The sequence below is a fragment of the Ochotona princeps genome, chromosome 12, assembly GCF_030435755.1.
Source record: "Ochotona princeps isolate mOchPri1 chromosome 12, mOchPri1.hap1, whole genome shotgun sequence".
NCBI classification, from domain to species: Eukaryota; Metazoa; Chordata; class Mammalia; order Lagomorpha; family Ochotonidae; genus Ochotona; species Ochotona princeps.
Window position 1 is genome coordinate 8,032,058 of NC_080843.1, and position 27,692 is coordinate 8,059,749.

At 43.0% G+C, this 27,692-nt stretch overlaps 1 protein-coding gene across 1 annotated transcript in view; it reads right to left on the reverse strand.

Annotated features, from left to right (window-relative positions):
* Positions 1-17,059, reverse strand: part of ITGBL1 (integrin subunit beta like 1) — a 202,375-nt gene extending 185,316 nt beyond the window's left edge. The window contains exons 1-2 of the mRNA XM_004577369.2: positions 16,916-17,059; positions 15,994-16,211 (exon numbers count right to left, since the gene is read on the reverse strand). Of these exons, the coding sequence (XP_004577426.2) occupies positions 15,994-16,211; positions 16,916-17,013 (316 nt within the window). The 5' untranslated portion in view covers positions 17,014-17,059. The remainder of the gene's footprint in view (positions 1-15,993; positions 16,212-16,915) is intronic.
* Between the last annotated feature and the right edge of the window lie 10,633 nt (positions 17,060-27,692).

The window sequence follows — 27,692 nt, forward strand, 5'->3', positions numbered from 1 at the left end:
TGATGTAGCATACAGGGTGCGTATCGTAAGAATAGCACTCCTATTAACATGCCACTCCACAGTTTACTCGGAGAAGCAGCAGCTCTGGCAGGTTAAGCAGTTTTAGTAAGACAGTTACATATTGGATGAGGTCTGCCTGGTTACAAAGTCTGTGACCAGAATGCTTGTCCAGCCCAAATTCTCTAAACCATTTCAGCTTCACGCCCTTCAAAACAATAGACAGGAGAAAACAATACTAGGCATGGATCTTCAGTCTACTTACAAGCAAAAGATTCTACAATGCCGTCCGAAGTGTCTGTGACAAGCTAACAGTTCTACTCTTTAAAATCCCGCGAAAATGCTGGCAGCTTATTCTAGAAAGATCCTGTCTTCAACATCAAGAGTAGTTTTCTGGGTAGTGATGCTTCTGTAGACCTCTTACACAGTCTTAACAAGAAGGTTGGCAATATGGCAAGCTTGGTTTTATTTTAGGTCGTGGGACAAGGACACTTTGTTATCAACAGTTGCAGTATAATTTCCTGTGTTCCTCAAAGGTCTCCCAGCAACTGACCTAATATGACTCAAAATTAGCTGGAGCAATCAGACAGGATCGCAACACCTGCCTCGGAGCCATAACCACATATTCTCTCATGTTCTCTGATAATATGATAAATCTGGAATGTTTACCTCCTAAAGAAATGCTAATAAAAAATAGCACAGGTTAGCAAAATTACCAGAAGCAATAAAATAAGTGAAAGGCTGATTATGAAGGAGTATTATAAAGAAATCTTACTATTGTAAAAATAATGACCTTAAGAATGTATTTGGAAAACTTGTTACATAACTTGATTTTTTGTAATTTTTTTGCTCATCTAGCTGATGCAGCTTAGAAAGCATTAAACAAGAAGCTGGAGTGGGTGTTTGGTGCAGCTGTAAAGATGTTGCTTGGGGCCTGCATCCCCTCAGTTGGTGTATCTGATTCAAGTCCAGGCTCTGGTTCCAATGCCAGCTTCCTGTCAGCACACTGCTTAGGTGGCAGCAGCTGATGGCTTCCTGCCAGCCACACAACAGACTCAAATTGAGTTCACAGCTTCAGAACACTGGGAGTGTGTCAGTGGCTATATAGTCTTTCTCTAGTTCTGATTCTCTGCCTCTCAATAAAATAAACAAAAAAATCAAAAGTTGGTATCTAGTGTCTGTAGATAGTTAAATTATTGTGTCTATTTAAAGCAAGCAAAATGTAGACTGCTGGGTGTGTGCCAATGTCCCTTAGTGTGCCAAACAAACATGCATTGACTGAATTAATGAATGGCAATACAGCCACAGAGAATAGCAATTATCATTAATGACTAAAATTAGCATTCTTTATACTAAACATGACATTTAAATAACATCATGAAGGTTACAGCTGCAAGAGGTCTAGACTTTCAGAATATGGAACTCATGCTGGAGATTGGCTTTTTAGCATTTTCCACCCATATTTCCACTATCTCTTGTCATTTTTTGGTTTGACTTGTAGTCACATTCTTTCCCCCCAACCCTCTGTTTTAGAGATGTGAATACAAGAAAATTATTTCCTGCAGTATGCACTCACTGCTTGGTTACCATGCCCAGTTCTTTTCATTCCTCATTTGTGTTCATTCCCCTTGCCCAGCGCCTTCCTTCTGCCCAAAGTGCACCCTCCAACATTTCTTCTGAAACAGGGTAGTTGGTGGTCTTTATTTTCAACTATCGTAGCCTGAAAAATCCTTGTTTCCCATTAGTTTCTGAGATACATTTTGTTTCTAGGTTTATATTTTCCCCTCAGAATTCGTAGCTGTATCAGTGCCTCCTAGTGAAAGGAGTTTTGCTCATTCTCACCTTGACTCCTCTGTACATGTTCTAGATATTTCCCTTCAAGTTGCTTTTTAAAGATTTTCTCTTTAACTGGTTTTGAGAAGGTGGATTGTTATGCATCACACTACTCCCTTCAGTCTTTTTGCCTTTTGGTTCATGTTTATTAAGCTGTGGGGATTTGTGTTTATATGATTTGAATCAAATTTGACATATTTTCAGTCATTATTTCTTCAACTGTTACATCTTTTCCTTTATTCCTTCATCTACGACACATTTACCAGGTCACCAAAAATTGTCACGTAGCTAAATTGTACTTGATTCATCATTTTTGACATTAGGTGTTTTTTTTTAATCATTTGGATAGTTTCTAATGTTATCTTCAAATTTTTTTCTTCTGTTATATGGAACTGTCATTAATCCCATACAGAATTATTCTTCATCTCTGATGTTGTAGGTATTCAACATGCATAATTGGCAAAGTTGCGAGACAAAAATGGTAATATTTAAGACTTCAAGAAACTGGGTGGCATGGTGGCTCAAAAGGCTAATCATCCACCCTGTCGTGCCCGCGTTCCATATATATTCTAGTTCCTGTCCCAACTGCTCCACTTCCAGTCCAGTTCTCTGCTTATGGCCTGGAAAAGCAACAATGGATGGATCAAGGCCTTCGGACACAGCACCTATGTGGGAGACCTGGAAGAAGCTCCTGGCTCCCAGTTTCGGATCAGCTCAGCTCCAGACAATGCAGCTATTTGTGGAGTGAACCAGTAGATGGAAGACTTCCTCTGTCTGTTTTCTCTATATAAAATCTAACTTTTAAATAAAATTAAATACACTTTTAAAACATAGGACAATAGGTGAGGATGTGGAAAAAACATAAAATGGATAGCAAATAGAATTTGACCTGAGATTTCTCACTTCTCTGCATTTCTGACCTGAGTATTGACCCTTTAATTATTTGCTTATTTAAGCAGGAACAAGGAAGAGCAATCATTACTTAACCACAGAAGGCAGAGGCTTTAACTCTTTCATTTTGAATCATGAGGAGGTACTGGTGCCTCTGGAGTAAGGGAGACAGGACACAGAACTTACAATATTTGAAAACCAGAATGATCCTAACAGCTTATATTTACCAAACCATATCCTTGTCTGCTCCACCCAACCCCACCCTAGTTCTTGAGTCCTGTCAATTCCATTCCATCATCACTTGCCCAGCTAACATCATCACTCCCTCTTTTTTCGAAGTCCAGCAATGTAATTCAGAATCATTTCATAATTGGTTTTCAATGTAGCTCCATTTTCTCTCCATCTGAAGGCCTTTCTTTTACCATTTACCCTGTGAACAGTATCCAGAAAGCTTCATTTCGACAAAGCCAGTTGTCTGCTGGCAGTGTCTACCAAGGGTGTCCACAGTTCTGGGAGCTGTGCCCATTCATCTCTGCAAGATGTTCTCTGATAAAGTTCCTAAAGAGCCCACAAAGTATACAGCCAGTACCCTGATCCCTGGCCTTTAACTGCTGCTGGCTTCCTCTTTCTGGCTAGAAGACAACTCTCCATGCTCGCGCTTAAGAACACATTCATCCTCCAAGCAGAACTTGAACGCTGCAGTATGCTATATCATGGGCTTCCTACACGTCTCAAGGGCAAGAGCCAGAGTTTAACCTCTATAATCTCTACAGCTAGCAGAACAGCACCTTGTCCATAGTAGTTGATTCTTAAATAGCTGTTGACCCAACAAACAACATAATACTTATACATAGCAGCATTATATATGCAACGCATGTGTCTACAATCTACATATATATATATGAAGTCTGTTTTCAGCATTTCATGTCTTGAGGACTGTGTCTCTTTTATAACAAGGCTAAAACATACATATTTCAGTCACAAATATTTAAATACATGTAGACTCCCAAATGAACTGCATTGTAAGTTTCAAAATCAAACATAATCAAACACATAGTCCATAAAGCAATTACAGTTTCTCGTTAGAAAAGAAAACACTTTCTTTATGAAGCTGAAGACTTAAATAATAGTGCTGTCAATTATTAGCTGGCAGGTCAACCAAAGATTTTATGAAAGCTAATGTAGTCAAAAAGTGCTAACATTTCCCTTTCTTATGTAACTAGAGTTCTATTACTATTGACTTTTTGAGATTTAATTATTGTTTACAGGCGTTGTCTACATTCTTGAGGATGAGTGGTTTTTCTTTCATATATATATGAAAGAAATATATATATGTTATATATATAACATATATATATATATATATATATAAAACATTGCATTATGTGACACAGTTTCATAGGCTCTGGGGATTCCCCCAACCCCTCCCCGTACCCTCTCCCCATGGTGGATTCCTCCACCTTGTTGCTGTATTACATTTTAAATTCAGTCAAGATTCTTTCATTGCAAGAGTATACCAAGCATAGAGTCCAGCATCTTATTGTTCAGGTAAATTCAATGGTTTCTTGTGGGGGAGACCATCTCTGGTCTGAAGGCAGAGCAGGCAGAATATCATCCCAATCAATTTAAAACCACAACATAACATCAACGACAATTTACAACATTATGGAATTAATTGACATGGTATTGAGTAACCAATATGTTAAAAAATGCACGTTCTTAACCACATCCTGTGACTACTTCATCGACATTTCAATTTTAGTTTATATACAGAACCGCTGCTACAGAACCTTGAAATGGCTATAGGGTACTATTCAGCTGTCTCGTGTCTATTTTCATTTTAGTATTTAGCAGTTTATGATGTTGAAGCATAATTTTGCTGAACTTGGCAGATTTTAGGATAGTCTAAACTGGGTTATAACTCTAACAAGGCATGTGTCAACAATTGAAGTGCAGAACAGTTTTAGGATGGGTGTGCAGAGAAATCCTCAATACCTTAGTGAGGAGTAACTAATCTTTGTGTCCTACCTAGTAAGGTAGGTGTGAGTTCACGCTGACCTTTTCCTGTCTGGTTCTAAGCTTTCCTTGTTGTTCTCTGCCTATCCATTCTAATTTGTGTGTGTGTGTGTGCGTGTGTGTGTGTGTGTGTGTGTGTTTGGAGGGGGTGCTCCAGAGCGACCCTGATGGTCATTGCAAGAGAAAGTGGGGATCCAAAGTTGGAACTAAGTAAGGACCAGAGAAAGCTCCTCTCCCTAGTCCCAAAGGAAATGAGTTGTTTTTCTACATCTTGATAAAGTACTTATTGAAGGGGGATTTAAGCATGTGATTATAAAGAAAATTAAATTATGTAAAAATTAAAAGAAGGAGAAAAGAAGGAGAAGGGAGTGTAGGAAGGAGCAAGGGAGAAACTCAGCTAGGGTTGGAAGCATCATTTTGCACTTAAAACTGTAGATTTAAAATTTATCTCCTTTATATAAGCAAAATGTTATTTTTAAAAAATAAAATTATCATCTATAGAAAAGGAAAACAAGACTCTGAATAATGCTAAATATGTTGACCAGGCCAATATTTTTTCAAGTTCTCAGAAGAAATTCTAAAAACATGGCTTATTCATAGAACTAAACACATTATGCCAGATAAAATTATTTTTAGGGTAGAGGGCTTTGAAAATTAAAGAGAGTACTTTAATAAAACAGGCCAATGTCTGACTGAAGGTGCATTTGAAAACAGGCGAGCACTGAACCTTCCACAGCACACAGGCAAGGGCTGGGTTTTCATCTGACCCTGCAGTGGGTCTGTTCACACCAAGACTGCTGGAAGGTACCAGGAATAACAAAACAAGCATATTTAAACATCATGTTATTTAATTCATGAGATATTATTAAGATTACATTTGGGGAATTAACTTTTATAAGATTGTTATGATCGCCTTCATAAATACTCTTCTGAATGTATTTATGCTTTCTTAAAACTATTTCTAGTCCCCTCATAAAAATTCTGAAAATGTCAACATAGTTCATTTTGTAATTAAGATGACACACTTAAAATAGAAGTGAAACATGTTTACTTCCAGATTCACTTTAAATATCACTGAGAAATCCACAATTTCACCCATGAAATAATTTCCTCCAGTACTCCCATGGCTGATGGGGTTGTTTGTTGCCAGTTTTTCTCTCCGCCCTGCCAGACCACCAGGTGCAGCACGCGCATCTGGCCCTGTGACTTTCTTCCCCAACAACATGCCTCAGGCTGCAGGTTCTGAGGCAAAGCTTCAAGGACGACGCAGAGTTCCTCTTGCCCCAGTGCTCCCATGCTCTGCCACGAAAAAAGCAAAGCCTGAAAGAGCACAAGAGCCGTGTGCAGCCAACCTGCACTTAGTCTGCAGTCCGGGGCCCGGCTACTTACACTCGAGTGAAAAATGGGATTTGTTTTGCTTTTTTTTTGAAAGACACTGATGTATGGGGTGGTTTGCCAAGTAGCATCTTTGTACTGATGACAAAGCACTGGGAAAGAATTTTAGGGAAAATGAGATACCTGTTGTAAAGGCTATGTAATTGGAGTGATATGGAAAATGATGGCTAGTAAGCAAGATAACAGGGTAATAGTAACTGCCATTGGTCACTTTTCAATATCCTGAAACTCACAATACTAAGCTAAGGATACTGAGGCCCACTTAAATCAACTTCTGTCAATCCACAGTTCACCAAGAGCAGAAAAGCTAATTTGGAATGCAGCCAATCTCTTCACCATCCTGCCTTGTGCATTTTCACAAAGACAAGCTTTAGTTACTCTGGACTAATACTACAGGGAGTAACTCCCACCTGCAGAGAAGGGGTTAATCTCACTTCAGCATCCGTCCCTTGGTGGCACTCTGCCAAACAAAGCAACTTAGTAAGAGTGTGACTGGTGGCAGTTTTGATATCAGACACATTTTATCTAAACTATTTCATTTATTCCTTTCCAGAATCATTTGTCTATTTTAAAGTGGCAAGATGACTTTTCCTATTACGTTTATTGTGAGAATTTAGCACCATACTATAAGCATATTGGAAATTGTAAATATCCATTGTACTATCACTGCCTTATTTCCAACCTTAAGCTTCCAGGATACCCTATTGTAATTAGATATTTTGACTGCACTCCACATAGTGTTGGTCTTCTAGAAAAACAATTCGCTTTCTAGACTATTCCTGTTCGCTTCCAAATTCCCTCCCAGCTGTCATTCATCAGTTGTTCAAGCTGCTGGTCCTCTTGCTATATTGCCCCATTGATTTTTCCTGCTGATTTTGATGACTACAGTTACATTGGGTTGACTTTTCACAAGCACAAATACATTATTTTATTTCCCTTTAATATGTTGTGTGCAGATATCTGGAGAATTAAGAGCAAATATCAAATCTATAGAATTGTGATGCTTATATTATAATGTTATGCAGATACTGGGTATTCATTACACACAGTTTTCTCTGAGCATCCATGAAGAATTGGTTACAAACCCACAGATATTAACATACCTGGATGACCCTATTCCTGAATAAAAGAGCAAAGGAATTGCCTGTATCCTGGGCACAACTGTTCATAAATCACCTCTGGATTACTTATGTAAATGATTGATCTATTTCATCCCTTCAGAAACAATAAAAATTCTTCACAGGCTCAGTAGAGACGTGATTTTTCCAGATGTGATTTTTCCATAATCGAACCTGTGGATACAGAATCCAAAGACCAGGGGGTGCCAACTGAATGATTCTTTAAAAATCCTCAAGGAAAGTAAGCTGGATAACAGGATTTTTCTCTTTGAGGTCAAGTAACGAAAGAAAATTGTTCAACTCTTTTGTTGAACATGTAGTCACAGAATTCCATGGCTGCTTGCTGCACACCAACAAATCAGGTGGAATGTCACAAGATTGCCTTATCCTTCTCAACACAATCTTTAGAGATGTTTAATAAATGTTTGTTGGAGGGTTTTTTTTCCATTCCAATTCCCCAGTGTTTGCCAGAACTGTTCGCCTCTGTATTTCGACCCTTTCCATACCTCCCAGTTAGCTTTCCCACGGGAGATTATTAAATTCTATAAATCAGTGCATTGTCATTCATAAGTCTTGAAATTCTGCGTTTTGTTTATTAGGAAAGATATGTGACATAAAAAGAAACGAAATTTCAGCACTCATAAGCACTGACGGGTGATGCTCATATAAGAAGTTCCCAAGAGCCACCATAGCCCAGAAGTAGTCACAAAGTAAACCCAAAATAACCAAACCAAAGTAACTATATTCTATTGATATGTCTATTCCTCACTCTTCTCTTATTTCACATTGGTTTCATCTCCAAAAGGCTGTACCTAGATGAATATTCAAAGTTACATGCAGCTGAATTTCTGTACTTCATTCCATGAAGACTTTAATAGGTGTCAAAGAGAATTTCTAATGGGATTTGTTCTTAATAATCAAAACAAACATTATACAAATTAAGATCAGTCAATGTCCATGAAAATAATAAACATGTAGATTCAACTCTTCTACTTTTTCGTTGACTTTTCATTGACCCTTTACAGACCATGAAGGACGATCCCACGTGCGGATCCTGGAGCACCCTTCCTACTTGGAGAATAGCTGCTGTTAACTAGAATCACCCTAAAACCTTTCACTGCAGTTGAGAAAATGCTTCTTCTTGGGATAACAAATAATTTTGTCACAGGGATTCATTCCTATTACCACGACTTATTTTGCCTGAATGCACAAAGGCATGCTTTGTCCAGAACACAGCACATACTCTGTGTGTGCATTCTCTGACACAAAGATAAGAATCAACACATTTGTGCCAGAAAAAATATAATGGAAATTATATTCTTTCCTAAAAATATATTTATTTATTTTTATTGTAAAATCAGATGTATACAGAGGAGAGACAGAGAGGAAGATCTTAAATCTTTAAAAATGAGATCCTTTAAGATCATGTTTTCATTCAAGTGCTCCAAAATTCATGAATCATTTTGCACAAAGATGCAATTTCAGGACAAGTTGATTATTGTGCCTGAAAAGGAGCCACATATTGATTTTGTTATGTCTGAAAGAGAAATTTCTTCTTGTGGTTATGTAGTATTGTAGCATGATAGTTGGAGAATAATTATTTGACTGCCTCTTAAAAGTTACTATGGAAATCAAATGAATTAATATGTATGAAAATACTTCCCAGGAAGCATACTCAAATATAAGGACGTATTTTCCCATTATCCTTTTGTATGACTTACACAGCATTAATTTCCAGACTCAGCTCTATCCAGCAGGCACTAGCAGGAAGCCTATCGAATCCATCAAATTCTGTTGAAACAAATGAATTCTTTCATGTCAAAGCTGCCTTTGGAGCTTACATAACTAATGGTGTTAACCAAGAGAAGAGGGAGGAAAAAAAAAGCAGTAGTCTGGAATTTTGTCTTTTGTATTTTGGAAAGGCAAATGTTTAAATGGCCAAGTCATTTTGTTTAGAGAAATAACTAGTTCTGTCTAACTATTTTGCCCAGCAGAAAATGATAGCTTTCAAAGAGCAGTAACAGTCAATTAGGAAATGCATTTACTGATTTACTATGCTTTACCGTTCTGTTTGGGCTCCTGACTCTTCGCCATGGACTCAGTCACACATGTAGTGAATGTCTGTCCTCATGAAAAGTTTCTAAATAATCCTCAAACTCGTTGACCTCCTTTTTCAGCATTCTTTTAGCCTGACTTTTACTAGGATGTTTCCAAATATTACAACACTCTATTCACGTGAGTGAGCTGTTCACTTGGGATAATTGGTGTTGGAGCCAGCGGCTGTGCACAGACAATTACCTTGATGGGGCTCTTGGCAGGGGAACTTACTTTACCACGGAAGCTAAGACCAAATGTGACAAAGCCAGCCAGCACCCTGAGCGTGCCCTTATTTTTCTTTTCCCTTTACAAAGCCATCATTCATCCACCCAACCCAAAAGAAGATGATGTAGAATAAACAGAAGAATGAGTTCTATTACAAAAATATGGTTTTTTATTTTCCAGGAAATGTGATTCTTGAAAAGACAAAGCATTCTTTTTTCCAAAGAAAATGAGATTTCAGCCCTTCATGCAGCCCTCAATCTTGATCAATTGAAGAGCTAATGAGAAATGGCTGGAGGAGAATGCACCTGTGCCGCAGCCCAAGCACAACCTTGTCAACGTCCCCGGACCTTGGGTCCCAGCAGGACCAGCCTTCTTCACGCTCTCATTCAGGACTCTCACCCTTGAAACCTAGACCAGGCTGACAAAGGACAACAGTCTCAGAGCACACACCATCCCAGACAGGCAGCTTGTCTACATCGAGGTCAACAGTGTATGAGGAGACTTCTGGGAACACTTCTGTGTGACTGGAAAACTGCTCACACATGCCTGGGAATCCAGTCCAGGCTAGCGGAGTTGTTAGCACACATGTAGGAGAGCCAGTGTGTTGGAGGGCTGTGTGCATGGATGTATCTCACTATGAGAATTACATACATGTGTAGCTTCACAATGCAGTGTGAAACACCAAACACGAAACACACACCAATAACAAAAACCTGAAAATCATCAGAGTGTTCACTCCTGGGCAACCAGTTAGCGACACCATAGAAGATTACAGATATCCACAGCATAGAACATCATAGAAGAGTACCTCTTACAACTCTTTTTCATGTGTACTGTTAAGCTAGAATGAAGGCCATGATACATTCTTAACAAAAAGAGAGAAAAGGCCTGTGTGCTTTTTTTAATACACACATATTTGCATAAGCAAGAGAAAATGTGCAGCATAATCACTAAACTGACACCCATGAACTGTCAGCCTATCATTTATAATAAAACCATGTCTCAGGCATTCAATTAGATACGTCACATATATTTTCTTCCTTAAATATTACAATAATCCTACTCCAGAATTTAAGTAGTTCCCATTTCGGAGACACGCAAACTGAGTCTTGGAAAATACATGCAAAGTGAAGAAGTGCACAGAGCAGGCAAACAGGCTTGGAACTCTGTCTTGTGAGTTCAAACTCTTGACCACCACATATATTCCATTTCTTGCCCTGTATTACCACACTTGAACTTGTTGAATAAAACCATTGCTTCAGATAAGGTTAGATTTAGCCATCAAAACCAGAAAATTGCAAAATACTAGGGGCTTAACCAAGGTCAAAATGTATTATTCTTATATGTAAAAGCTACCCAGACACAGGCAGGCAGTCCAAAACTGGTGTGGTAAACCCACAGTATCTCCTAGCCACATTCCTGTCTTATGACCAAGCCATGCTCCCTGGCAGCCAGGGATGAATGTAGCCAAAACTGATGAATCTGAGAAAGGAACGCTACCAGAGAGGCTCGTGTGCAGTGGGTGAACTAGTCGAAGGAATTAGTGGATTCTTTGTCCACCCTAAAGAAGCTGTGAAGCTGATGAAACACACACATGGCCAATGTAGAGAGCAGGGCCTGTCTGACCAATACACTCATTTACTAGATAAGACGGTTGAAGGCAGGAAAATGCCTGGCTCTGACTTGGCATATAGAGACAGGCGGGCAGGAGAGGGCAGGTGGAGGAGCCGTCAAACCAAGTCAGCAAGAGTAGACAAGAAAGAAAGAGGAAGCAGAAAATGGAAAATGAGAGAAGTAAACTAACGAAGAAAAAACGTGGGGGAGGACTATCCACAATTGTGACCTGGAAGGAAACCAGTCAATAAGCCAAGAATGAGGAGGAAACAGCAGATCAGTCTTCAGAGAGTCTGGAAGGAGCCAGAAGGCCCTGTGTTCATGAAGAGTGACATCTAATCTCCCTCTGATTCCCTTGGCCATGGACAAGCCAGAAATAGATCCAAGAAAAATAAAGCTACTAATATTTGTGTAATAGAATATTTCTATGTATTTCAGTCATATTGATACTGCATATATATATGTATATATATCAGTCTTTATAGATTGTTTCAGTAATATTGGAACTAATATATAATTATATGTGTCTTTTAAATACTGGTACATAAATGGGTAAGTCGTGCTGGTTATCAAACATTACATAAGATTCTTCAGATCCCTAAGGATGCCACTGCAGGAAACAAGGCACTAAGTTTCAGAGAAGTCAAGTGACTGGCTCAAGGCCAGCAACGCAAGGATAGATCAAAATGTTCATGGAAAAAATGCAATCAAAATAAAAGTGTACTTAGGCCCCAAATCATGCATATGCTTTTTATAACATGCATTTCTACAAACCTTCTAAAGAAGTTCCTTATAAGCAAATTAACCCAAGTTACCAACAGTTCAAAGATTTCGTCCAGCCCATTGGGCCTCAGCCTGTTCAAGTCCAGCCTCCCATTATGCTGGCAGCAATTCATTTTACGGCAGTTCCACATAGAGCAGGTCTGCTGTTCAGGAAGGACTTCAAGTTCTCCCTCCTCACTTTTTCTTCCATCAATTCTGTGATATTCCCAGTCACTCAGATTTACAAATTAACATACATTTCAATGCATCACTTTACTCTTTCTTTAAAACATATTCTCTCTCCTTTGAAACAATTTCAGAAATCTAGCCTAATTCTGTTATTATCACCCCCAACCCCAAGCCTGGATCTAGACATTAGGATCTCAGCTGAGATCTTCACCATCCAGTCTCTACTAAAACTGCCATGGCCCTGGGTAAAACACTGTTCTTCATGAATCAGAGCACCAACCATCACTCCTGTGTTCAAAATGCCTAATAGCTCCCATATGCTGTTCAATGAGCAAGTGTTTTCATTCAAGTTCAAAGTCTTCTACAACTCTCATCATATCTGATACTACTTCCCTCCATAGCCCTCAGATACAATTAAGCTAACCTTCAGGTCTGTCACTGTATCCTAAACACACTCACGTGTTTTTCTGTCTACAGCCCTGGGAAATCACTTGGTCTGGCCATACCAAGGTAACCACAGGTAGTACTCAAGATTCATAATAATCAATAGCAGGTGAATTTTTAAAGCAAAATTTTTGTGTGGCCCTGGAAAGATACTAGAAATATCCAAAAGGCCTCCAGCATAAAATAGATTCCTACTCCTGAAAATTTGAGCTTCTCTTCATTCAGAATTATAACATCTCATCTTTAGGATTAAGACCATCCTGTACTTAAAGACTTATGTCAAATGCTCTCTCTTCTTCAAGAATGTTTAATCATAATGTTTAATCTTTGCCTCAATGGAATCATCAGGAGCATGTGTAGAGCTTATACCCAGTACTGACTTCTATACAAGTGTCTTGGCCTCTGGATTTAGTGTTGAGCTGCCGAACACATATCATACTCCACATACATTTGCTAAATTAAATCCAATTAGCTCTTCCTGGTGACTAAATCTAGAATTATTTTATATGACATATTTCCAAAGATGTTTTGAAAAGACTTTTTAAGACACCAATATTTTATTGAAGTACAATCATAGCTGTCCATGGGTTACCCAGGGAAGTCTCTGGGAAAAAAATCAAATAGAAGCTTATTTCAGACACATTTCAATGATTTTCTCCCTTGCTAGGCATCCCATCACTCCCAGGAGCAGTGATCGTGGCCAGGCCTGTATGTCACACAAGTTCCAGGAAGACTCAAGCGCCATGAACAAGTGACCAGTGGAAAACACAGACTTCAGATGACACGAACATGATCACTCTCAACCAGCTCACAGCACTGCTTGTGATTCGCAATGTAAGACCCCCCAGTGGACTCCACTGCAGAGAGCATGGCGTGTCTAGTGCAGCTGCTCTGAGACGGGGCCAGAATAGTTATCCTTGCTTGACCTTTCGGTCTTGCAGTCAATAACAGGTCCAGACTACGTGAAGAGAGCTAAACTGACTCCACAGCACGGAACACTCAACACACAGCCAGATAGTCCAGGCAGCCAGCCAACCACTCACCTGCTCATCCATCCCAGCCTATCTTTTGTGTAGCACCGTCATATGATGTCATATACCTATGTATTAATATATATCGCTCATTTACTTTCTGTCAGATATTATTTTATTTATTTTCATGTGTTACATCTCACGATTTTGTAAGGCAGATTCTGCTGTGCTTCCCATTGTGCAGATGAAAGCTGCCAAAGTATAAGTGGCTGTTAAGTGATGGGACTGAGATTTGAACCCTGGAAAAATTGTCCCCAGAACCCATCCTCTTAACCACACAGAGCAGGATTTTACTTCCTTCCTGGAGGGGGTGGGAGGTGTCTCTGGACATTACTGGTTTTAGAAGAGACTTAGGAGGGCTTACCACAGAGGAAAAAGCCAAGCACACAGAAAAATAGAAAACCCACGACATCCCCAACACTGAAACTGCAGCCTACCGATGCAATGGAGAAGTGACGTTAGAAGCACAGCACAAGTTGGCAAGGTGGCCCAGTGTGCTGCACCGAGGGATACAGTCTGGGCCTGGAAACAGAGCATCAAGGAAGCAGATGCTGGGAAAGCAAGTCTCCAGAGGCGTCACTGCAAGGTGAGGGCGGAAAAGGAGTAAATTCACTCATACGACCATGCAGTCGGGAGAAGCATTCCTCCGTCCTTAGAAAGGCACACATGACCCAAGAAAACTGCGTGTGACTCAGAACTGTATCTTGGATTAGGAAGGAAAAAATTCAGTGACTAAGATGTTATAAATAAATAATAAATCACTTCTAGGGGGAGAGCGAGCGAATACTGCCCCCTGCCCCTATTCCAGCCCCAAAACACCAGTAGAGAAGGCCCTGGAAACGTGCTCAAAACTCACAAAATGGAAGGGATTTGGCAGAGGCAATAAAAGCCTGGAGTGGGTGAATGTTTGGAACCATAGTCGATATGACACCTGAGACGGCCGCATTCCATACGGCGGGGCCTGGGGTCTCATCCCAGCTACCTCAGGTTTCCAGCTTTCTGCTGACATGCATCCTGGGAGGCAGCCGGGCACGACTCAAGTATATGGTTAGTATCACCTGTGTGGGACACCTGCTGATTCCTTGTTTCTCTCTTCAGGCTGACTCTGTCCTGGATGTTGCATGCAGTTGAGGAAATGAACCAAATTAAAGTGATCTCTCTCTCTCTCTCTCTCTCTTCCTCTGCCTTTGCCTCTGTCCCTGTGCCTTTCTAATTAATTTTTAAGTGAACTTTTAGAAAATAAGAAAAACCAAAGTCAGAGAAATGAGGTAGCCATTGAGTTTGGACGGAATTCGTTCTCAGGGCCACGCTCAAGAGCCCTGCAGCAGGTGGGACTGATCAAGCAAAAATAACAAGCTGTGGGACTCCATATTTTTCAAGTTGAGTTTCAGCCTCCCCGAGGTAAACCAGCCACACAGACACACCTGTGCCGCTCCAAATGGCCCCTGTGACTGTTCTTTCCACTGCCAAACAGCTTGCATGTTAAGTAGGCTCACTGTGCCCTGCTGGGCCCAGGTGCCAGGGAAAAGCAGTCTGCCCAGATGCACGCTTGCTGTCGCTGTGTGCCAGGCTAAATCCCCTCGGTCCCAGCTCCGTCGAGGGTGAACTCCATCGCTATTTTTTCCCAGAGACCTGCCAAGACCTGGCTGGAATGCACTGTGCTGTCCTTTCCCAGCGCGAGCTTCCCCCTCCCCCTCCACACAAACTGGCCCAAGTCAGCCACACAGGTGGGACTGGCAGAGAGGTGCTCTTACCGCAACAAACGCCCTGACCCTGTCTAACACCGGGAGCCAAGTCACCCCTTAGAAGCATGCCAGGGAAATGAGTGCATTTTCTCCCCCACTCTCATAAAATCACTAAGTTTTGCTCTGAGAGACAACACTAGAGTGCTCTAAGGCAGCTCAAGAGCAGTGATTTCTACGTCAATAGGTGCTTATTTTCCCTCCTCGTTAAGATATATGATCTGAGAGCCAATCCAGGTTCAAAGGCACAAGCCGCACCTCTAGAATGGAGGCAAGCCACCCCCACTTCCCCGTGTTTCCTAGATAAAAGAAAATACAGGCTTATGATCTCCAAATATTACCATCGCCATTCTCGCAGGGGATGGAAGGTGGGGAGGAGGGCAGGCTGTGACACAGCTCCATTTGCAAGCTGGGGAATTAAGCCTGTGTTGAACGTCACTGGACACACGGAAGACGGGAAGTTTCAAATATCCTTCCTGTTGGAGTTTGAGCCCTAGGGGTTGTAACTCAGGACGCACAGCCTCAGTGTCCCGCTTCACTCCCGCGAGCTTCACCCCCACTCCCACCCTGTGAGGTGGTCCAAACCCCAGGAGGCAAGAGCTGGCTTCCCAGAAGGCAGCCTTAGCACCTGCCGCTTACCTGCGCAGATCTGGCCGTCGTACGTCTCGCACACCCAATCGTGGCACTCACATAGGGGCCCGAAGTAGGTGCCCGGCTCCGTCACGTGACAAATGCAGACTCCGCAGTCGCAGCGGCCCCTGCCGTGGCACAGCGCATCTCCTGGGCGCTGCCCCGGCGCGCGGCACCTGCGCTCCGACTCGGCGCGGGACAGCTGACAGGCGACGCCCGACCAGCTTCTACGACAGAGACAACAGAGAGAAATCACTGAAGGTGGCCACAGACACTGCCTTGTGGGCTCCGGGCCCGCATTTCCTCCCGACCGTCCACCCTTGGAGAAGCCAGACAGCCCCCGAGGCGTGAACCTAGGGGTCCCAGATCTTGCTTGGGGTTGTGGGTTAGAAGTATGGGTGGGGAGAGCTCCCTGAAGGGGCTGTGTCTTCCTGAGCCAGCAGGTGCCTCCCACCTGAGAAAACCATCCCGACCCAAAGCGCCTGGGAGGTCACCTACCCTCCCAGCTGAGAACAGGACACAGAGGGCAACTGGACACAGAGGGCATGGCCCTGCCCGTGGACCACTTGTCATTTTATTTTGCATGCAAATGAATCCGAAGGGTGGCAGGTGACTGCCTAAGGCCCAGGAGGGCGGTTACTGTATGTATTTTATTTATGGAACTCAATAAGGAATTGCACAGTATATGACAGCGTGAGGCCCAGGGTGCAAACTTGCAAGAAAACGCTCTTTAAGAAAACTATTTCTGGCAAAGAGCAAAAGCCGAAGGTCAGACAGGGATAAAGCCACGTTGCAGCAAAGCAAATAGCAACAAGTTGACAACCGCTGATCCAGGTCCGACTTGGTAAGCTGCCCTCGACTGTTCTGCAGGCGTGAGTCCTGGCCACGCAAAGCAGGCAGGCTGGGAGCAGAGAGGAACAAACCAACTTACCTCAGAGACGAGAAGTTTTGCGGAGCAGCCGCCAGCCGAGTCAAGAGAAGCGAGCACGCCAGCAGCCAGAAGTGCCGGTGGCCGCTGGGCGGACGCATGTTGAAGGCTCCCTCAATGGGCGACAGGAGGGACAGGGACCACCCGCGGATGAAGGACCCACGGGCACCCGGCTGGCGGGTGCGGGACTCCACCCGGAGCTGCAAACGCGCCTAGGAGCCGAGGTCTGCGAGGCTTTGGGCAGCGGCGCTGCTCTGGGCGGGGTGCTGGTGCCAAACCCCTCCAGAAAAGAGGCTAGGCAGGGAAGTAATTAGAAACAGTTGTACAAGCAGATGGTTTATTTGACATTAAAAAGAGAGAGAGAGAAAGAAAAGAAAAAAAAGTTCTGTTCACAGATTTGAGAAAACCGTTCCTTTCTTCAAGCTTGGACCTAGGACGTGCTTGACAAGAGAATATTTGGAGCTGGCTGAGGATGAAGGACCCATTAAAATAATCCCCCCAAGACTGCTGCAGGGGAAGGAGGGGCCCGGTACTCCCTCCCACCACGGCCGGGCCAAGGAGTGGTGAGCGCTCGCGAAACTGGCGCGCACAACTTTTTCCTGACTTTATTTATTTATCTTCTGTTTGAAGCAACTCCTTGTGTTTCTTAAGTCTTTTAAAAGTGTGTCAGGCTTCCAGTTGCTCGGGCCAGTAGCTTATCGTGTCGCTTTTTTTTTCTTCTTGCCTTGAACAGTGTGCATTGTAGTGTCCCAAATTCACCCCATCCTGCCCCACCGATCAAGTGCAAAGGAACAAAATGTCTACTTAGAGCAAACACTGCACTAGGAAAGAAAGAGGCCGGTGTCACTAGCACCTGATAGGGACTGGTCACTTGGTGTATTTCCTCCCTAATTGTGACTATATATATTCCTGTGTTCATGGAGTGAATGTGGCTTCACCATCTTTCGGATACCAGGCGCTGAGCCAGGGAATAACAGAGCCAACAGCAAGGTCAGGAAACATGCCTGCTGCCATGCAGCGGACTGGGAAGACACTCATGACAACCAAACCACAGCAGGATGGGGGGCTGTGAGCGAACACTGCTTCCAGACTCCGTCGCTGCCCCTATCTAACCCAGAGAATGGCATTGGAGTGAAGAATTGGACTGGGAGGAACCAGAGGCCCGAAGGGCACTGCTCTGACCGTCTTGAAGACAGGCGGACTAAGCACAAAGAGATCAACTAGTTTGCTCATATTCATGGTGGAATTTAAACCTGAGATTCAAGGTCTCCAAGGCACACGTGTTCCCTGTGTTGTCTGACAATCCAGGCAGATGTTTTAGAAAAGTGTAGGGAGGGAAGGAAACGGTCTCGCTTTGCCCTAAAAAGGACACATTCGCTGCAAAGGCTATTCAGGAAATACAACTGTCAGAGACCCATCTCCAGCTTTGTGACAAGATGGGGCTTCTCCTCGTCATTGAACTGAGTAGAAGCAATTGTAAGGACGCCTCAATATCTCCCCACTGGAGCAAGAACGTAAATGAAGGCCTCGGAGCATAGGTCACCCTCATCTCCTATGCTGACAGGGATTTTGTCCATTCCAGTCCAACAAACAGCTGACCCTTTGCCAACTCTTCATCAGATGTGTATTCTTTGGTGGAGGAGTCTTCCACCAGGAGGCCAAAGAGGTGTCCAGCATTGACAGCGGAATTGGCCAGTGTCTGGATGGGGAATGGTGGTGTGTGGCATTCCAAGCGCATGTGTGGTTCACAAGTCAGGGAAGCCAACATGACCTGGAGCCTAGTGAGAAATACCAGTTTTCCGATCCCAACCCGACACTGGCCAATTCCGCACTTCGGAGTCGACTTGTGCGTCTTGTGCAAGACCTTGGGCAGCGCAAGGCACAGGGCTGAAGCTGAGGATGCCTCCATAGAAGACTGGGACCTGCGCTCGCTCCCTGCTGAGCTGCTGGAGTCGTATTCTTTCCTACCCATGCACAGTACTGTGAGGGCAGCGGAGTGGGTTCTCAGAGACCATGAAAAGAACACTAGAAGGGTGGCATCAACCATGAAAGCGTGGGTCCTTTAAAGGAAGTCATCTACAGCCTACCTCTTTGCATACTTTCTGGGTGGAAAAAATAGCCACTTTGAATCAGGGACCTAAAGATTAGAAGATTTCTTTCATGAGTTAAAATGGCTTTTTAACCTACAATATTCTCAAACATGTAATTAACAATATTTTCTTCAACAGCGTACAGCTGTGAAACAGAATGTGTCCCAAGTGAGAGAATCTTAATTGCCAGATGATTATAATGCGATGACTCAGAAATGATAGTTCCAGTAAGTTGAAATAGTTCTGTTGTGGCTGACTTGGTGACTCCATCTTCAACACATAGAAATTGCCAAAATGAAAAGATAAATATAAATGTATTGCTTCCATCAAACTCTAATCTTCTGCCTACATCTAAAGCAGTGGCCGAAACATACTACATCTTCCACGTTTATTTGGGGCAGGTATAAATTAACATAAAATGATGAAAATCATGAATCAACAGAAGATGCAGATTTTGATACAGTGGATTCCGCGTTAATTGCCATTGGCACTTGAGACCCTTCATATCCTTCTGCTATTGCTGCGGATTCTATCTCCTCCCACCTGGACACCTTTATCTTGGATCTTAATATCACACATTTCACATTAATGGCATGATGTCCTAAGGCCTCACTGCATTCATGCTCTACCTTTTGTCTCTACCTCTATGCCACCCACTTGAATGTCTTTCTAATATTCAAATTTCATCACTCTCATTCACTATGGGAAAACCAATTCTCCATTACTAGTAATGCGAACCCTCTAAACCATACATTCTAATTCAAGGTCCCTTAAGTTAGGATGTTGACTCGATTTGCCTGGTAGCTGTCTTAGTGCTTCATCCACAGCCTCTACCCCAACCTACATGCACCTAACCCCAGTTGATGGCAAGTATATCCAGCTCCTGATGATTCCCCTCCATGGAAACTTCTCTATGCAAATAGAACCTCTCCTTAGGGTACTCTCTCAGTCTCAAGGCAGCCCTTCATCCCCAGACCTGAAAGTATTGACATCCCTGAGTCCTTTGTGGGGACACTGCAGAGCTGGACAGATCCATCATGGTGATTCATTTTAAAGAAGGCAACAACATAGTGAGGCTGAATAAGAAGGATGAATAAAAATCCTTATAGAAGCAATGTGTTACCTCATCTGTGGCTATCCTCCACTCAGATAGGCAATTATCTCCTTCCCAACCCCACTGTCACTCTAGACTGATGAACACTGGACTCAAACAGCAATGCTCACGGATGAAATGAAATTGGACCTTCATGACAGAGACAATGCAGCCCCTTTCCCTCAAGCACTTAGTTCAACTGTTAATTTTTAGAAAACTGAACCCTTACAGCAAGACAACCAACGAAGATGGGCATTTAGTACAGTGGGTAAGACATCGCCAGATATGCCTGTATCCCATACCAAAATGCCAGATTCTGAGTCCTAACTTCGCTCCTGACTAGTGCACCGTGTGTGGCAAGTGACAACTCAAGCAGCTAGGTCACTGCCATTCACAGGAGGGACCTGGATTGAGTTCCCTGCTGTTGGTGTTGGCCTGGCCGGGTCCCAGCTGTTGCAAAGTGGGCAAGTACTAGCTGTTTCTGTCTCTAATAAACAAATATTTCAAACATAAGCAATGGTTTTGAATGTGGTTATTTCCAGTTCCTAGGAAGAAGAGTCCGGCAGTGCTGAAGTTGTAATGACTGGGTACTGCGCACTCATGCTATATATGGGTGCAAATTTCTAGCCCTAACTATTGATGCAAGGGCTGCTAAGAATGACAAGGCTCAAGACCTCGAAGGAGCCTCTGCAACAAGACAGATGGGCAACTGAAGAAACAAATGTGCAAATGAAAGAAAACCAGCGGAACCAGATGATGAAGACTAGAGAAAATTGAGTAAGAAACAAATTATAACCCAGAATCTAAAGAGTTCTGGTTTTGAAAAACATGATGTCATTTAGAAAAAAGTATAACCAAAAATAAATAAGGTGCCAATTGGTTAAGACACCAGCAAAGGGGAACATCTACCTGTAGGTTTCCACCCAACGAGGAGGGGTCAGGGAAGGCGTAAAAACCCAAGATCCTTCCAAGGACGCCTTTGGTGTCTGTCTCTCCCTCTCTCCTCTCAAGAGGCACCCCCTCCCGTTTTTCTCTCAGGAGAAGCTTTCCCCTGCCCTCTTCTTTCTACACTCACCTGGGGAAATCAACTTCTCTGCAACATGTCCCTGGCTTTTTATTTCTATATTAAGCTGAGGAAAGAAACACTGAGCTATTCTGACAACAAAAAATGACTTACACTTGCTCTGAGGTCAGAAATAAAAAAAAAGTGTTGGCACCATGACTCAGTGGGCAAATCCTCCATCCTGTGGTGTCAGCATCCCATATGGGCACTGGCTTGTAACCCGATGCTTTACTTTCAATCCAACTTTCTGCTTTTGACCTGGGAAAGCAGTGGAAGGTGGCCCAACACCTTGGGACCCTGAACCCATATGGGAGACCTGAAAGAGGCTCCTGGCTTCACATCAACTCAGCCCTGGTCATTGAAGCCTCTGGCCTTGTGGTAATTTCACGGAGCGTTGGAGGAATGAAATGGGAAACTCCAATTGAAATTATTGTCAAGAATCATACCCATTAAAAACATGTCAGATTAATAACATAGGAACCAAGTACACAGAGTGATGAGGGAAAACACAATTTAGGCAGACAAGAATCTCTCTTTCATAAATCCCACAATATTCTCTTTACCACCACCCACTGGTCTCATCAGTGGGCCTCAGTCATGACAGCTAGGAGCAAGCATTCCCACTCTCTAGGGCCTGACCTGAGGAGGTGGTAGATTTCTCCAAGACTTAAATAGGAATTGACTAGACAGCCCAGTTTCTAAATTCCTTCCCTGTTTCCTCCTGATGGTACCATTGCACTTCCACTTTTCCTCTGAGATCAAAGTACTTTCTAGACGAGGCCCTCTCTCTAACTGGAACTCCTTTCCATTTCATCTTCTACTTTAAAAGTATTGCCAGGATCGGGCCCGGCGGCATGGCCTAGTGGCTAAAGTCCTCACCTTGAACACCCTGGGATCCCATATGGGCACCGGTTCTAATCCCGGCAGCTCCACTTCCCATCCAGCTCCCTGCTTGTGGCCTGGGAAAGCAGTTGAGGACGGCCACTGCACCCATGTGGGAGACCTGGAAGAAGTTCCTGGTTTCCAGCTTCTGATCGGCGCAGCACCAGCCATTGCACTCACTTGGGGAGTGAAACATCGGATGGAAGATCTTCCTCTCTGTCTCTCCTCCTCTCTGTATATCCGACTTTGTAATAAAATAAATAAATTTTAAAAAAGTATTGCCAGGATCTAGAGACCTTGTGAGATATTGTTATTATGTTATCATATTTAATTTCTTCTATGCTGTGTGAGAATAGAATCATTTGGCCTCTTCAGCTTGTCCAAAATTTTGCCTGAGGCCATGAGAATGTAAATATGAACTGAGTAAGGACAGTTTTCTGGTCCATCCAAAATTGGGTGTATAAAAAGATGTCCTTGGCACTAAAAGATGATAAATAATCAGACACAAGCCTTTTGTTTCCTTGTGTTTGTCTAACACTGGCTTAGTTGGCCAACACAAGCTAAATGGTCACTCAGATGGCAGCTTGGTAATGGCAGCAACAGCAGGTGTTTTTAAACAAGGAGGAGAGGAAGAACTATTGGCCTCTGCTCTGCAAATTCACTGTCAAAAGCACTGGCCAGAAGAAAAAAAATAAACAGCAAAGAGAGTCAGCCTCAGATCTGACCTAGCCAAAAGCGTAGGCATTTATCAGCAAGCACATCAGAAGATCATACAACTTATACTGGGAAAACATTTGTTTAGTCTCTTGCTGTCTCCCTCCAGCACCGTGTGTGTGTGTGTGTGAGAGAGAGAGAGAGAGAGAGAGAGAGAGAGAGAGAGAGAGAGATAGCAAGCTCTAGCACACTAAATTGAGCTTTGGTAAGTTTCCCACAGAATTCTTAGAGCATACTCATTCTGTTTTTACCGCTCACAGGACTGGTATCTCTGTGTGATCCAGGTGTTCACTGAGCACAGCCAGGCTGCACAGCCCGAGGACCCGGCTGTAGCTAACCTTGAGCTGATGTGTTTATTGGCTTACTTACATTCCATTCATGCACGAGCATCACTCCCAGTCAGTTCCTTGGCTTAACCTCGAACTGCTTCTGAAGGGTGAGTGTAATCATCTGAACTGAGCCATGAAAGCTGAATGTATGTACGTACGTGTCACACCGGGCCTGTGAAACCTATCACCATGAATATGGTATCCTACTGCTTAAAGCATCTTTGAGTCTATGCATCATTTCTCATGTATTTGTTTGTTTTCTGACTCCGCCTTCACTCACTGCATTACCAATAATGGCTGGGAGAAAGGGAGAAAATTACCTGTCCTTCTCTAGAGGATGCCAAGGTTTTCCTCCTTTTCTTCCTTTTCTTTTCTTCCCTTCCTTCTCTCTCTCTCCCTCCTCCTACTCCCAGCTCCCTCCTCCCCCACTACCTATTTTTGGGATTAGACAAACTATGGGTAGACATGGCCAGGTTGTTGGTGGAATAGGGAAAGGGGGGGCTCTACAACAATGGATCAGATGTTTGCTTCTGTTCATAAGATGCTTGCAGCAAGGCAACAGTGGTCCCCACCTTCCGAGCTTCTAATGTCAATCATGAGAAGAGCAAGAAAGCAGTGATCCTATTCTTCTGTGTTTGTGCCTTATCATGAGAATGGAAATCAGTTGCCAGTCACACCCTTCTTATGGTTTTCGGTTTGCAAAAGCTGGAGAGGATTGGACTTTGGGCCTGTTGAGTTTGGTGTCTCCACCCTCTCTCTGGTTGTGAACTGCTGTTCTATTTTCTCTCCCAAAGTTGTGCTTAAAAAACTCAACTTAGGGGCCCAGCGGCGTGGCCCAGCGGCTAAAGTCCTTGCCTTGAAAGCCCCGGGATCCCATATGGGCGCCGGTTCTAATCCCGGCAGCTCCACTTCCCATCCAGCTCCCTGCTTGTGGCCTGGGAAAGCAGTTGAGGACGGCCCAAAGCTTTGGTACACTGCACCCGCATGGGAGACCCGGAAGAGGTTCCTGGTTTCCAGCTTCTGATCGGCGCACATCGGCCCATTGCGGCTCACTTGGGGAATGAATCATCGGACGGAAGATCTTCCTCTCTATCTCTCCTCCTCTCTGTATATCTGACTTTGTAATAAAAAATAAAATCTTTAAAAAAAAAAATCAACTTAGACCAGATTTTTGCATCTTACGCTCTTGAAAGTCCCTCCTGATTGCTATGGTAGGAGGTTTCTGATTTAATAAATCTTGTTTCATTTACTGAATTGTCTGCATGAAAAGGCTTTTGTCGTGTGAGACAAGCACCTGAAAACTCAAGGGAGTGGAGTTCACAATCCAAAAACTGCTATTCTCGTGTAAAACTAGAAAGAGTGGGCTCACAATTGATCTTTTTAAATGCAGCATCTTGCACACTTTTAATTACACTCCCCTCTCTTAGATTCCACCAGGGACCTGGCCCTACCTGCCCTTGTAATGCCTCATACTTCCCTCTCTTGTGCCTGCCCCACCTGCCTTGCCATCTCCCTCTCTGCAGTGTCCAGGTCTTCCTCCACTGTCACATTGCTCCACGAGCACTGGTGACCATTGCCTCCTGAAGTCCTGAGCCTTGTCTCTCATTACTCTTCCTGTGACACCACACTCCACTCCAACCATCAGTCCTTCCACATTTCAGCCTTATCCTTTTGCTTGAGTGATGCTTTGCAAGGCTCTCCTGTCCTCAGACCATCTACTGTCTGGCCTCTGCTTCAAATAGCAGCTACTCAGAAGGGTATCCACTGATCACAGTCTAAAGTCATTCCCTTGTCCAAACACCTCTTATTCCAGGAAATTAAGACTTCATAATGCACTGGTTGTGGTCTTCTGTGCTCAAAATGCTTTTTAAGTAGGAGCAAAGAATGTAGGAAATAAATATTGGGCCCAAAGCTAGACCACAACAGTCACCATTCCCCATTTCAATGCAAGTTCCAGGATACCTGGTCCTGTCCTCTCATTCTTTGCTCTAACTTCAATGCCTTGGCCAGAGTAGCATCACAACAATACTCATTGAAAGAATGAACGAAACAATGAATGAATGAATGAATGAAAAGTTTTATGTCCTCTGTTAAATTCAACAGGTTGAACAAAATATTTGCAGCTCAATAAAGGACACATTTAGGTAACTAAACAACAAATATCATTAAGGAAATTCTATTTATTATGAAAATATCAAGAAAGATAATCTGGAGGTAGGTTATTGAGAGCACGTACTGCGTTCTCCATTTCTGTGGAACACTTCTTGTTAGAGTCAAGCTTGAAGTTAAGAAAATAAATCTGTTTTTCACTCCAAACCTGCTTGGATGGCATTTGCGGCCAGCAACAGCTTCCAGGCTTTCAAGTCATAGAAGGCACATCCAGGCTTCCAAAAAAGACCAAGCATGTCTGGGCAGCAGGAAAAATAAGCTTGAATTTCCAAGAACAAGAAGCTCCTTTCAGCAAGGTCAGAGCTATGGAACAAAGAGGTGAGTAGTTAACGTCTTTTCCAGACACCAGTACAGAACCAAAGAACATTTTTTCCCACCCGCATGGTAAAAACACCTGGAATATTAGGAGTCTCTGGGATGAGACATATGCTCTCACTCTTCTGAGTAGATTTGCAGTTCTGATTGATCTTGAAAGGAAATTTCAGGGGAAAAAAATCTAGAAGTCATTTTTATGAGTTCCAGAAAAAAATCCCTGAAATAATATTTTATAACCACAAATGAACTTTTAATCCTTCAGGTGATGCTCAGCTGCAAATGAACAACTGGGAGGCGGTCGGGGTGTGTTCAGAAATGCATTCTAGGTGTGGCCCTGTTACCTGAGAACTGCTGACCTTGGCAGGCTTCCTGAACCGGCTGGCCCTTTGTTTCCAACAGGGCATGGCTGAAGGCAACATCAATTCTAGGCAAGACTCATCTTCTCTGATTGTATTTTTTTTTACTTCTTATCCAAGGTCTAGTAATTAGTGGCTATAAGGATTAAAGTGTGTAAGTGTGTGTGTGTGTGTGTGTGTGTGTGTGTGTACAGATAGAGAAGGATGGAAACTAACACCCCTATTCCTTAACTGTCTGGTAACAGGAATTCTACAGAGTCATTTGAAAGGCAGACTCAGAGCTCTTTGAACTGCTTGTTTACTCTACACTTGCCCTCAGCATTTGAGACTAGGACAAGCCAAAGGCAGGAGCCATGACCTTAGTCACACGGGGTGATGGAGACCCCACCACTTGAGCTCTCACTGCTGCCTCCTAAGACTGCATGAGACAGAAGCTGGCCTTGGAGGCAGAGCCAGGGTCAGAACCACACCCTCTAATTCAAGCTCTAGGTGTCCCAACCTGGAATTGAAATGTTGCCACATGCCAGCCTCTACTGCTATCTCACATCAATTTCCAGAAGTGAACAAATGTTCACCCACATGTGATTTTATTTCTACTCTTTACCAAGGCCTTTCTCTGCACAGCTTAGCCCATCACAGCTGTGCTCAAGAGCCCAGATCTCCTCGCTGGGGGCACTGCCCAGGACCTGGTGCGCTATATGCCATTTACTGTGCTGTTGTAAACCTTTTCTTTATGATCTCTCTCATTATTTTTACTATTATCCCAACTGCTACTTTTCTTTGTACATTATAAAATAAAAAAGGAAGAGAGGTGAGTGCTGCTCCAGGAGAGTGTACCGAGTACTGACAGGTGTCACAGGAATCATAGTCACAGCATAAGCAGCATGGCCCAGCTGATTTGTTTCTCATAATACATGCTCTTTCTTTGGGTGAAATTAGAGCTCTGAGGGACACGGAAACAGACAATTCACCATAAACATGTGTTATTGAGATACAAATGGTCAGTAGCACTTTTTAAAATTTATAAACAGTGAAGAAATTCGGTCATTCACAGAAAAATTCCATTTGACATAAACCTGGCCATTAAGCGACAGAAATTACTGTGAAAAACATACATGAAATTCCTTTTGGGGAAGGGAGTTGGGAACTACTGAGGCCAGCAGCAAAGAGGAGAGGTTAGCTGAGCAGCAGGAGGGGGAGCTGGGATGATAGCTAAAGCCAAGTGCTGGATTCTCTCCATGGGCAGTTGCCTGGGTTTCCACCGCTGATCCACCTTCTGCTTCCCTCTTAGCCACTGTCCCTCCGTAAATCACCCTCGCCTTTCAAGCTCCAGTTGAAAAGGTCAAGCAAATCATTCTTTTAGTTAATTCCTTCCCTAACTCAATGACTTTGGCACTGTGGGGTCCTGTGAACCCAGTTCTTAAGAACCAATGACTTGTAGCAGTGTTCTTATATGCCAAAGAACTATTGAATGTATCAAGAAAATCAAATTCACTCTTTTTGGGGGCTATTTTTCTAGTTAATTGACTTGATGGGTTTATAATTGACTGGTTGCAACTCTTTCATAATTGGATGCAATGCTGGATGGAGATAGCATATATTTCTATCGGTTAATGATAAAGTTATAACATGAAACAAAAAAAGTGAATACAATAATTTACCTTTATATTTTATTTTCTTTAAGTTTGTTCTACTAGTTTTAATGACTTAGAAACCTTTATTCTTAAAAATGGATGAAATCACAAGTTTAAAAAATCAATTCTATTCAT